Source organism: Typopeltis vanoorti, chromosome 1 (assembly GCF_054136105.1).
Source record: "Typopeltis vanoorti isolate ZY-2024b chromosome 1, IOZ_Tvanoo_1.0, whole genome shotgun sequence".
Taxonomy (NCBI): Eukaryota; Metazoa; Arthropoda; class Arachnida; order Uropygi; family Thelyphonidae; genus Typopeltis; species Typopeltis vanoorti.
Genome location: NC_143549.1, coordinates 18544685 through 18558712, shown reverse-complemented (window position 1 = coordinate 18558712; position 14028 = coordinate 18544685). Strand labels below are relative to the sequence as shown.

The window sequence follows — 14028 nt, the reverse complement described above, 5'->3', positions numbered from 1 at the left end:
CCGAAATTTCACTGTCCTGCCTGTATGGCCAAAGTAGGACAGCTTACAGCTGCAAGGGACCTGGTATACACCAGGTAGGTGTAGAGAAAGTGGTTGGTCTTTAGTTGAGCGGATAAGGGTGCCAATTTTCCATGTGGTCTGTAACAAGAGGTCAGGTCATGTTTATTCAGGATTTTGGTAATTTTTTCGAGGTGCCCCAGATGTAGGGAATGGTGATGGATTTAGAGAAATCTTTCTTGTGAAGGGGGGGGGGGGGGGCTGTGGTTCACTTGTTTTAGTATTTTTTGGATTTTATGGGAGGTTGTAGCCATTGGCTGAGAAAGTGTTAAGGATGTGATTTAGCTCAGCAGTTAGGGCATTGTCATTTGAACAGATTAGTTTAGCCCTGTTGTATAGTATGGCTTTACAACAATCCCCCCCCCCCACACACACACACACAACTCCATATTGTTGTTGAGGGAGGGGGGGGGGGGTTGTTGGTGAATGTACCTGTGTACCTGCCTGTATGGGTGTGTTTTCTATAAACTGAGAAAACCAAGGTTCCATCAGGCTGGCGGGTGACTAGTGTGTCTAGGAAAGGGAGGTTGTTGTTTTCCTCTCTTTCCAGGGTGAACTTGATTCTGTGGTATTGGTTGTTTAAGTGTATTAAGAAGGAGAGGAGTGTATCAGAGCCATGTGGTCAAATTGGTAACCAGTAAACCACAGTCCACCCTACACACACACAAAAAAAAAAGATTACTCTAAATCCATCACCATTGCCTACATCCGGGGTGAACCTTTTCAGGATTTTGGTAATTTTTTTCACCTCGAAAAAAATTACCAAAATCCTGAATAAACATGACCTGACCTTTTGTTACAGACCATATAGAAAATTGGTATCCCTTATCTGCTCCACTAAAGACCAACCACCTCCCCTAGACCTACCTGGTGTATATACCAGATCCAATGCAGCTGTAAGCTGTCCTACTTTGGCCAAACAGGCAGGACAGCGAAATTTCGAAACACAAGGACTACATTCGGTTTCATCAGTACAGCCACTCTGGGATTGCAGACCATGCTCTGGATACACACCACAGAATATGGTGGAAGAAAGCAACAGTAATATACTGCAGCAAGTATAAATTTGAAAGACTATTCATAGCGTTATATCTGGAGTTTTATCTTATATGTTGGATTCGTTTTCTTTCTAATTTTATTTTACTTACTTTTAATACTTGTATTCATATATATATATAATTATCTTCTTTTCTGACTTCCTCTTTTTAGCAATTTCTTAAACTATCATCAGTGAGTCATGTCTTAACTTTTAATCTAGGCCGGTAAGCAATTATACAAGATGTGCACGTGAGCTATGAAGACAAAGGAAATGTCGTTAATTGGTGCCAATTCCTTTGTTTCATTTCAGGTACTGGTTCCGTCTTAATTTTAGAGAAAATTTATATTTATACTGCACCACCCTAAAATGTACTTGATGAATATTTATTCATAGAACCAAACGCAGTCTCGTAATTCTTAAACAATCTCACTGTTAGAATTTATCTCGCAGTCATAGCCCCTTAATTTATGTTTGTCAATCTTATCTCCCGCTTAGGTTCGAACTTTTAATGAACAGTTCAGTAAAATGGAAATCAGGCAAGTCTTCATATTCGTTTCAAAGCAAATTAACATTTAATACACTGAATAGACATAATACATGTTATAATCAATTTTTTTCTGACATTAAATAAATTTTAGATAATACTGGGAAGAGAGTAGTGTCACTTATGACTGCTAAATCTCCTGTAACATATTAGATAATAATTTCAATTCATTTGTTCCAACAAAATTTAACTCATCTATGTAAGACACCATTAAATACTATACTTTCTATAATTCACATACATTCACAATTATCTTCACACCATTAATTCAATTATTCACAATTATCTTATCACTACTATTTCAATCAGAGTATAGAGTTCCATCAGCAAAACTCCTAAAGTTCTATCAATGAGGGTTCAGTCCTGAGTTGAAGACTTACATATATCTAAATCAATGTCCCCCTACACAATTTTTACATTAACAAATAAGAATCTACATTACCAGCAGTTGGATACACACTAGGCCTTCATGCATATCCCTACAGCACTTTCAATTTTCTGATTTACCTCGGGTTTTTTACACATCAGTTGGATTCAGACATGACATATCGCTGACAGGGGAAACAATTCTGGCTCCCCACTCGTTCATCAATCGGCTGGGCAAGGGTCTACGATCTTCGGCATGATCTGGAACTTTACTGTGTCAGGTCATTCCATAGCCCAGAACTGCCCATGGACACTGCCGCTAGCTGCGATGACCTCACGATGGACTTCTCCACTGATCACTCCAGTACAGGGACGAGAAAAAAAGCCACGAGCTGGAGGTGCAGCATCTTTTAAAACGTGCGTCCTATGTTTTCTTGCCTACGTCATCCTGATTTTTCCCAGCACGTCACTCCTATGAACACCTAGCGCCAATCTCACCCCTAGCGTTCTATTCGGAGGTCATCCACGTGCACGTTCTATTAAGTGCACGTGTATGACTTCAGGCCATTGCTGTATAATCGGATTGCTTTTTGCCTTCAACATTGTAATAGCACTTACATAGATTACACAGTTTAAATTTTACAGAACACTTATTTAATTTCAATATGATGCATTAGATAAAACTTTCTTAAATATTAACGGAACTGATAATTTACAATTGATTATTTTTCTCTTGATATATTGATACTGGCTCCGGAATTGATAAATCGTGTTAAATCTGAATGAAAGTAAAGGTTTTGACTTTTCTTTTCATTCAGAGTTTAACAACAGAATCTGCCTCAGCCCTAAGAAATATGCCAAACCTCAACAAATTTGGATGCATGAGACTGCCTCAAATTTGGGAGACGTACATCTTAAGAACGTCAGCCCAACGGCCAAGAATACCTAATATAGCCCACTAGGGGGCACCATCAGGACTTCAGGAAAAACAGTAGTTTCTTCGGTTTGACCTCATTTGATGTTTTTAGTGCCTGCGTGCATGTGTCTTAATTTTATGTTCCCATGAAGATGGCAATGTGATGTTGCCGAAATATAGGAAGTAGATATTAAAGTTTATTTTAATTTATATTCCAGTATACATTGTGAATTCCTTAAGTTATTTAGTAATCCTTCAATACCCTGAGGTCTAACTGTTGAATTAAACATTAAATTGTATACTCTCTCTCTCTCTCTCTCTTTCTGTGTGTGTGGTACTTATACCATATAATTTTAGTGTCTTAAACAGATTTTTCAATATCATATAAATATATGCAAAATTTACAAAAGAGATTGTTATAATCTTAAGCTTATCTTAGCATAAAAAATATATTTCTAGCAAATCCTATTTTGCTGATCCAATCTTGATTTATTTCAAATTTGTATTTCAATAATTTTTCTTAGTTTTATATTAAGCATGTATGCACACATCTTATCTAGAACACTCAGACAGAAAATTCCTTCATAATTCTCACATTCAGCTTTATTTCACTTATTATTTACTTCATATACAAACATAGTAAGGGACCTATTCCTATCATATGAGCTGGGATCCAAGCATTCTGAATTATGCTATGAAGTCAATAGAAAATCATAACGAGTTCTCATAAAAGATAGTAGTTTCTTTCTACTGCAATTCAAAATCTGCAACATAAATAACAGGACCTATAGGAAAAACAGAACTTGGTAGACGACCCAAGATTGAATGCATTCATTGTAAAAACATCAAAAAAATAAATTATTGATATGTATCCCATCCCCAATACACCAAGGATGTACAGTAGGAATTTGATGACGATGATAAATAATCATGAGATAAAATATCTACAGAGTTGAAAACTGATAAATTCATAATTTAATATTTAAAATTGAGTTCTTAGCTTAAAACTAAATGTAGATGAAGAAAGCTTGAGGCATGAAAAGGGGTTGACATAGGAAGTTATGGGGAAATTAATTGGAAATATTATATCCATTCTCCTTCCCTGATAGGTCTAATCAGCTAAGACTTGAACAAAATGTGGTTATATGAGAATTCTTTCTTTTAGTGTTACACGGTGATCAGCATTCATTTTTGAAATTATGGATTTTACAACCGTGTTAAAATAACTCTTTTTATTATCCCGACGTTCATATCTTCATATCAAGATCTTTATATCAAGATCATCATCATCTGGAGCATACATAAATATACAAGACAAGCTGCGTTACATTTCAAACAATAAGCTAGATAAACAATGATTTGATCACATGCTACTCACTGGCATAATCTCTAGTGGGAGAAAAAAAAAAAAATTACATCAAGCTACATTTCATTTATGATTACATGAATAAACATTCTTGCTCACAGATGGTTTTCCTTCCAGTAACAGTGATGTCCTATTCTATTATTCCAATTGTTATTTTTGATTTAAAAAATTATAATAATGAATAAATTAATTAAAAATAAAAAATTAAAAATAAATAAATAAAATAAAATAAAATAAATTATTTATAAATTACAACATGAATAAACATTCTTTCTTATACATTTTTTCATTAACAGTGATGTCCTATTTTTTAGTATTAAAGTTGTTATTTTAGATTTAGGATTCTGGATTTTCTACAGTCCTGTTTATAGTTGTTCTTAGAGAGGAAGGATTCGTGGGACAAATATATGCCTTCCATATGTATGGGATTTTTAGACCATCGTTATTGTTTAGATTGGGGTGGTTGATAATGATCTCACAATTTGCCTTAAATTTGCATTCATACCATGTTTTGGTGTGATGTAGACAACTAGTGCTTTTCCAGTCAATTCTATGTAAGGTGTTCACAGGGCATGATCAGAAAAGCCAGCTTCACCATAATTATTATATTTGATGTGTCGTTTATGTTCTTTTTGTCTGATCGGAATTGTGCATCATGTTTCTCCTATGTATGGTATGTTGCAGGTGCAGTAAATACGGTATACTCCAGGGTAGGCCAGCGGAGGGAGTGGGTCTTTGGATGAGTTGAGTAAGCTTTTTAATTCTGCAGGAGGTTTAAAGGTGGCTTTGAGGTTGTATTTTTGTAGTGCACTGCTTATTTTGTCTGATGTCCCTTTAATGTAGAGAATGTTTATAGTTTTACTGTACTCTGGTTTGTCTTTGTTTATTATTGAGATCTTATTGTTTATTATTGCTGATCACTTTAAATTCGTTTTTCAGTGCCTGTTCATTGGAGCAGATCTTCAGAGTCCTGTTTTTTAGGGTATTGATGACATCTAGTTTTTATGTTGGGTGGTGGTAGGAGTTTATGTATATATTGGCCAGTATGTGTCGGTTTCCGATAAACAGTGAAGGACAGATTGCCCGAGGGAAGACGAGTGAGAAGTGTATCTAGAAATGGCAGTGTGTTATGTTTTTCAATCTCAATTGTGAACTGTATGCGTTTGTGTTGCATGTTTAGGTGGCTAAGGAATGTGTCTAGCGGCCATGGGACCAGATCGCAAAAACATTGTCAATGTATCTAAGACAGCCTTTGGGTTTTAAAGGGGAAAAACCTAAAGCAAGTTGTTCAAATGTTCCATATAAAAGTTAGCAATTGGGGGGGTAATGGCAAGCCAATGGGTGTGCCTTCTTTTTGTAGGTAGAAAGCGTTTTGCCATACAAAATAACCAGAATGTAATGCATGCGAAAAAAGAGTGCCGCGATAGCTGGAGGAAATTTGTTCTGTAAAAGAAGAATTGCATCATTGATTGGGACATTCGTAAAGAGGGCAAAAACGTCCAAACTGACTAATCGATCCTCTTTTTCTAATGTAATGTCTTTGATTATGTTTTGGAAGTGTTGTTGAGTATTTTTTTGTGTTGTTGTTGAGTATTTTATTGTGTTTCTGATATGGGAGGCGGAATGACCTACCAACTCCTTGAGCGTTGCTGCTAATTTCTTAGCTAGGTGATAATTCGGGCTGTCTATACCTTTCACTATCAGCCGGAGTGGTGTATTTTGTTTGTGTATCTTTGGTAGACTGTAAATTCTCGGGGAACGAGCATAGTGTGGAAATAGTTTTTTGACCGTATCTTTGGGCCATGTGGTAATCGACATGTGTTATTGTCCGAGACCAGCAGATTCATTTTTTCCACATACGTAGTTCAGTTTAAGATAACGGTGGCACTTCCTTTAACTGCTCTGATTATTAAGATGTTCGGATTTGACTTTAGTGATTTTATCGCTGTTAATTCATGTTGAGTTAGGTTGCTTGTTATTGTTTTGTTAATTTAAAATGTTGGCGGTTTCTAAACATATTTTTTCTGCTATGTTATTTGGGATGAATCTTAGGCCTCTTTCAATATTACAAATAAATGCAAGTTTGTTTATCGATTTGGGTGCTATGGCATTATTTAAACCTTTGTTAAGTATCAAGATTTCGTCTTTGTTTAAAGCATGGTTGGATAGGTTCACTATATTACTGTTAATTGTAGGTGATTGGTGGCTCCTGTTGTTTCTTGCTTCTGGTTGGTTGTTATTGTTCATTATGGAGAAATTTGAATATGGCAGCTGGTTCTTTCGATCTTTTAGTCTTTGGAATTTGGAAATTAGAATATTGGGAATTAGAATAATTGGGATAATAAAAAGAGTTATTTTAACACGGTTGTAGAATCCATAATTTCAAAAATGAATGGTTATATGAGAAATTCAGGTCTACAGCTTCTTTTCTTCAATGTTCGCCATCTAGTTCAATTGTTTTGTCATCTTTCTTTCTTTCACAAAGCAATTGCTTATATGGCTCCAATCAGAATGAATTGTATTGTGTTGTTTGGCAACCTTTCTACATTGCAATTATTATCTTCTAACCACTGCTTGCTTTTCTCAAATTATTTAAAACTCAAAATAACTCAGAAGCAGAAAGTGTGGGCTTGCTGGAGTTCTTTCCTGCTTTACATGTCATTAAATCCTAGCATTAATTTATCTGAGTGTTTCCTGGTCAATCAAGCATGCAAATGAGGCATGTCAATTAATGAATGCATGTTCATACATAATTTAAATAATTAGAATTGTACACACTTTAATATTTGTTATCGTCATACTAATCTTTAGTGTTTGTCTATTAATGTTTATTAATAGATAAATTTTCTCTTAAAAATAAAGAAATCTTATGCAATTCGAACAAAACTAGTGATGTCTCTGAATAATCTAGTTGCGTTTGTACTCTTTCAACTTATTGTCTTTTAATTTGTTATATATTTATCCCGGTATCAGCAAAGTTAACATTCCAGTACAGACATCTTTGGTGATAATTATACTAAATATTTTTTGGTCTTTGTTCTCATCTTTTTCTTTTCCCCTCAATAAGGCATATTTGAGCATATGGTATACATCTGAAAGCTATTTAATTTTGATTATTGTTAAATTTGTTCTACATCTTTTTTAACAATGCAATACACATTCCATTTCTATTTATAACAAGATGTTGGCTATTACTTATTTCTATTCGCTTTCATTTTTAAATATCCTAGATATGTTCCAGGCCAATCTGAAGGTAATGTCAATGATAAAATGTCCATGATTCTTGTGTGTTCCGAACAACCACATTAATCCCCCTCCCCCCTCCTGAAAGAGGTGATTAGACTATAGATATAAAAACAAAACAATTCAAACACATTTTTGTTTGAGATTTAAGCAATATCAGATGAGCAATAAAACTGAGAAATTTAAATATTTACCAGCAAGATTCTGTTTTAAAACTTTCTGTATTTCAACAATAGCACGTAATCGTTTCACCAACTTATACTTCATCTGACTATCCTCCGTAAAAGAAAATGCATTCACCACCTATTCAAAAAGTTTATACAAAATGAAGTACCATTGTCACCACATATGAATGTATACATTGAGTATAACGTGTATGTAACTATATTAGCATATTATATATATATATACACAAAGGTTAGACAAAATAATAGAAACACTAAGATATTTATGAATAGAATTTGTCTGTTTTCACTGCACTAAAAAATCTTGCAGCAGCAGCAGCACTGAATGTTCTTGTTTCTTTACACTCTGCAGTTCTCACATTAGTGATTATACTGAGTGATAATTCATATTAAACAGAAAATGAGAGACTTGTATGACTATGAAAGAGGACAAATTGTTGGTGCATGTTTAGCCAGCATCAGTAACAAAAAAACTGCTGCATTATCTGAATATATTTTATAATGCAGCAGTTTTTGACATTACCTAAGGTTATGTTGGCATACATAGATCATGGCAAGACAACACCAAAGTGAGACAGTAGGCAAAAATGTTTCAATAAGGAAATACCGTAAGTAGACATATTACTTAAAATTATAATAATGGAATTAACTCACGTAAGATATTATTTATTAGTATCTTCAGTACATGTAAGCAGGCTAATTAAACAATAACTGCCAATTCCAAAGGGCGGCACCTAAGTAGCTCATGTAAGATAACTAAAAAAGATCATTAAGTTTACAACGTTATTTTAAAAAATAATAATATGTGTACAATTAAAATGTTAGAAAAGATTAGCTGATTTAAAAATACTATCTCCCACAAAGGGATAAACGAAGTCCAACAGATCTGTTTAAGTTGGGAGAGTGAAGTAAAGTTTCCCATGTTTCTTTATAAAGCTGTTCTATGAGGAACTAACTTTTGTGAAGGACTCGTCTTATTCCAATGAACTCTATGTCTTGTGTTGAGGGCATGCTCTGCAAGTCCAAGATATTCAATATAACACTTGTGTTCTTCCATTCGAATAAAAGCAGATTTTCCTGTTTGTTCGAAATAAGATAACCCACAAGAACAAGGAATTTAGAAGTCACCTGGATGACTTAGATGTGGAAGCTTGTCCTTTGGAGAAGTAAGAAAGGTGGTGATTTTTCTGATGGGTTGAAAGGCAACACAAATATTAGTGGTTTTAAAACTTTCGCTATGCACTCACTAATGACTTGCACATAAGGGATAGGAATAAGTGTTATTTTTTCTGTATTTGAAGAGGAAGATATATCAAAACTACTTAAAGCTCTCTTTTGTTGAAAGAATTCTTATATCCATAAGACAGAAAAGAGGAAGTAATAAACTGCAATTCTTTCTGTGATAGTTCCTCTGAAGAACAAAAGGAATCAGCCCAATGAACCAGTAATTTAATAGTTCCTGCCTACTGAGTGAGATAGTGATGAGATTCAGCATGGATATAATGGCCTGTACGAATCTCCTTCCTATAGACTGAGAAATGTAGATTATCATCTGGTTAGCAAAGAATTAAAAGATCTAAAAAGGCTAATGCTTATTTACTTTTACTTCTGGGTGAACTGGATCCTTGAATGAAGTGCATTTAATTTAGAGAGAAACTTGTAATTCATCAGAAGAGCCATTCCAGATAGGAAAAATGTCATCTACATATATGAACCAATAAGTAGGTCTAGCTGAAATTTTATCAATAATATGTTGTTCAAAGTGCTCCATATACAGTTGGCAATAGCAGGAGAAATAGGACTGCCCATTGCTGTTCCTTCGATTTGTTAATATAACTTGTTTATAAAGGAAAAATAACCAAAATGCATTACAAAATCGAATATTTTAACAATGTCTGAAGGAAATTCTTGTTGAAGTAATTTCAATAGCCATATTACAGCCGTAATGCATGTCAAAAGAAAGGAACCAACGGAATTCACCCTTAACCTTTTTGGATTCAGGACTGTACAATGAAATAGTGAGATTGTAACTAAATTGCTTTATGTTAATAACCTAGATTGTGTGTACAGATGACAGATGTTAATTCTATTTAACTAATGGCATAATGTGTTGAAGAGGTCAGAAAGCCAAAAGTTCATCATCATCAAATTCCTGCCATGTACCCTCAAGGGGTGTACAGGATATGACAGTACTACATGAAAAAATTACATCATTACTAACTTCCTATCTACAATTTTCCTCCAAATCAGTCTGTTACTTGTCAAGACTCCAACATTATCAGATCTTATATTTCTATCGTCTAAGGCACTTTGTACCGTATCAATCCACCTATACCTTGGTCTTCCTCTGGGTCGTTTTCCTGCCAACCTGGCAGAGAACACTTGTTTTGCTAATCTTTCCTCGCCCATTCTATTTAAGTGACCATACCATCTGAGATTAGCTCTGCTAACGCATTCCTGGATGCTGACAATGTCAAGTTCTTTCCTAATATCCTCATTTTTAATATGATATTGCCATTGATGCCATCTGTTCACGCCTCTAATCTTTCTCAGGACTCTCATATCTGCGGTCTCTAGTCTTTGGTCAAGTGTTTTACTTCTGACCCAGCTCTCAGATCCATAAGTTAAAATTGGTTTGAACACAGTCTTGTATACAGCTAATTTAGTGTTCCGACTAATTTCTTTCTTATTCCATATGAATTTATTCAATTGACCTCCCATGATACCAGCTCTGCTGATTCTGTTGTCTATTTCTATATTTAGTTTACCATCTTCAGTAAAAATTGTGCCTAAGTAGCTGAAATGTTTTACTTGTTCCACAGGTTCTCCATTCACAACACAGTTGACATTTTCAATGATTCTGCCTATTTTCATTGTCTTTGTCTTTTTATTGCTGACCTTCATACCATATCTATTACAACAGCTATTCAATTTAGTCAGAGAATCTTGCAGACTTGTAGCGGATTTATTTAGAAGTATAACATCATCCGCATAAAGCAAAGAGCTGACATTAACATCTCCAATTTTGATATCAAAATTGGAGATGTTAATGTCAGAAATTGGAGGTTAGAAAGCCAAAAGTTTGAATGTGTAATATAGAATATTGTAATCTTGAATAGTGCTTGTGTTACATAATACTTAGAATGTGTATGGTAGAATTTTGCTTTTATTGTTCGTAATGAGAGTAAGGTTATGTGTGCTAAAATCCATCCACGTGTTTAATAAGTTGAGTGTAAATAATTTCTTTGTCTAACGCTTTAAGTGAATTGTTTTAATGAATATATGCAGAAGTAGATGTGATATGTCCTATTTACTTTTATATATAAATTGTCCTATTTAGAATAAACATGTCAGGTTTTGTTAATAACTTGCCTGATCTTTGTTAGCCAATGCACTGTCTCATAAAAACAAATCGAACCTGTGTGACCTAAGTAAAGTTACAACCACGACTAAGTAATTCGGAGTTGCTTGAGATAGAATTGATTTAAGAGTTATTCCATGTGCGTAGCTAAAATATTCCTTTGTATGTAAAGGAAAGATAGAAAATTCTTTTACATGATCCTTAATGGCACAGTTGTCAACTGAAATAAATTTTCAAGGATTAATACATTTGAATAATAGCAATAGATTAAGGATCTGGTCCCAACCAGAGGCTTTTGATAATTCTATATGTCTCATAGACTCATAAGTCTATGAGACAAGCACGTGTGAGACTTTATGGCCTTGAAAAGGGGGGGGGGGAAGCTAAGTAGATTACGAAAGGACTAAAGTTAAATAATAGCATTATACGAGAGTTAAGATTAGAACATTTAGGCATTTTATACATGCTCAAGCAACCACGAATATAATGAAGTAAGAGGAGAAACACATTGAGTAAAAAAAAAAGTTACGTAATAAAAAAAAATATATCAAAATGGATCTAGGGAGGCTCACCAGTGCATAAAACTTACACTTTAACTTATCATGAGAAGCATTAAAAAACTATAGGTATGAAGTCGATGATATGTGCAAAATAGTGTTAAAAGTTTCAGCCACTAATACAGATTCTAGAACTTTCTTGATATCAACAATTCCTCTATTTAAGATGGAAAGAGATTTTTTTTCTTCATGTAGCTGATAATTTAGATGTGACCTACTGGCCTTTAAATGAATACAATGAGCTCTTTGAGACTTAAAAACTTCTTTTAATTTACAGCAGGTAGGAATAACCTGAGCTATCTCACAGCACTTTAGGAATATTATTCTGTTAATGCATTTAGCCTTCTTTACTAATACTTTACCATATCTAGCACACACACACACACTGTTTGAATGTAGAATCTCTGTAAAGACTCAATACATGTTTCAGTAAGGAAATACCATTAGTAGACATATTACTTATGACTTTAAAATTATGATAACAGAATTAACTCACATAAGATATTATTTATTAGTAGAATTTTTGTCTGAGTATCACAGGCATCTTCAGTACATATAAAAAAGCTAATTAAATAATAACTAACAATTCCAAATGAAGGGTGCCACCTAAGTATATATGTACAATTTAATTTAGGAAAGATTAGCTGATTTAAAAAGTATTCTCCCACAAAGGGGAGAGATGTAGACCATTTTTGTCTTAGCATAGACAGAGGTATTTGATCCTTATTCCAAAAAACAGATAACAGGACACTTTTGAATGTGCAAAAATTCTTTTTAATGCCAAGCCTCCTCGTCCTAATCTATCTTACTTGGAATTAAAAGCACTGAAATCACTGAAAAAAAATAATGATTTAATTATTACAAAAGCTGACAAAGGGAAGGCTGTAGTTATTCAAGATAGAAGAGAATATGAGAGAAAAATGTCTCTACTGCTCTGCTACTATTCAATTTTGAAGTTCCTCACATCAGATCCTACTGGTAGTCAATTAAAAAGACTTAATTCTCTTATAGGGAGGGGGTGCTTAAGGGTCAAAGCTTTATAACTGAGAGGAGACCTCCACACAGCCTTTAAAGGAATGCAGAGAACCGACCAGGGCTTCTGACCTAATTTCCAATCCCCACCTTCTCGTGGTGCACCCTGTTGGGTATCTACCTGGATACTGAACGAATGAAGATGGGCAGGCAATTTGGGATTTAGCCAACCAAATATTATTCTTATTGGTTTAAACCAATATACAAGATGATGGTACAACCATGATAAAATTTCATGCTGGCTGGGTCGTCGCCTGGTTAAACAAGGCCCCCATTGTTTTCACCAGGGAACCAGGGTGAACAGCGAAAAGTCAGCTACTGGAAGAAATTTGAAAACACACCCCAACTCAACATCACCAGAGTTAAAGATCGGTACTATCAACATAAGAGGCCTAAATGGCAAAGAAATGGAGCTAGCTGAGGAATTGGATAAGCACTAGATCGAGATAATAGGGGTGACTGAAGCAAAAAAGACAAAACTGGTGAGATCTTTCTGAGCAATAAATACAAAATGTTATATTCAGGCAATGACAATCACGGAAAAGAAGGAGTAGCCATAGTACTCAACACTAAATACGAGGCTAAACTTCTGGAATGGCAGGCAGTCTCAAGTAGAGTGATGTGGGCAAATATCAGAATGGGGAACTGGACAATGAGACTTATTTGTGCCTATGGTCCCAGAGAAGGTTCTACTAAAGTAGAAGTGGAGGAATTTTTTCAGGATTTAGAGAAAGCATCTAACACAATGAAAAAAGAAAAGTTGGTCCTTGTTGGGGATCTAAATAACAGAGTAGGGAATGATTGTCAGGCATACAAAAATATTTTGGGAAAATTTGGAGAAAAGAGCAAAGCTAATAATAATGGCAAATGCCTGTTGGATGTCTGCTCAGGACATGGACTTGTTATTACTAAGACCATGTTCCAACATAAAAATGTGAACAAATTCACATGGAGAGAAGAGGCAAGGAATAAGAAAAGTCTCATTGACTATGTCATTGTTGATAGTGATGTTTTCTCCCTTGTGCAGGACACCAAGTGTACAGAGGATCTGAAATTAGAAGTGATCACTATTTAGTCTTGAGCAGGATAAAATTGAATTTCATATTGAAAAGAATAACATGAGAAAGTTTTAAATCGAATTAAAGTTGAGCAGCTCTCAGATGTGAACTGCAGACTAAAATAAACAAAGATTATTGAGAACAGGAACCAAACTTTAGAGATTCAGTGGCAAGCCATGAAGAAAACCTTGATTGATTCAGCCAGAGAGGCATGAGGTGAGGTTGTCTGCAAGGATAGAAAAATCAGAACTCCATGAAGGACACACTAAGTTAAAGATACAGTGAAGGAAAAGAAGAAAGCATG

The 14028-nt window shown here is 34.6% G+C and overlaps 1 protein-coding gene across 5 annotated transcripts in view; it reads right to left on the bottom strand.

The window, feature by feature from the left end:
* Fancd2 (Fanconi anemia complementation group D2) overlaps positions 1-14028 on the bottom strand; it is an 883021-nt gene that overhangs the window by 418204 nt on the left and 450789 nt on the right. For all 5 annotated transcript variants that reach the window (XM_090413132.1, XM_090413256.1, XM_090413216.1 and 2 more), the window contains one exon: positions 7726-7834. In XM_090413132.1, the coding sequence (XP_090269258.1) occupies positions 7726-7834 (109 nt within the window). The remainder of the gene's footprint in view (positions 1-7725; positions 7835-14028) is intronic.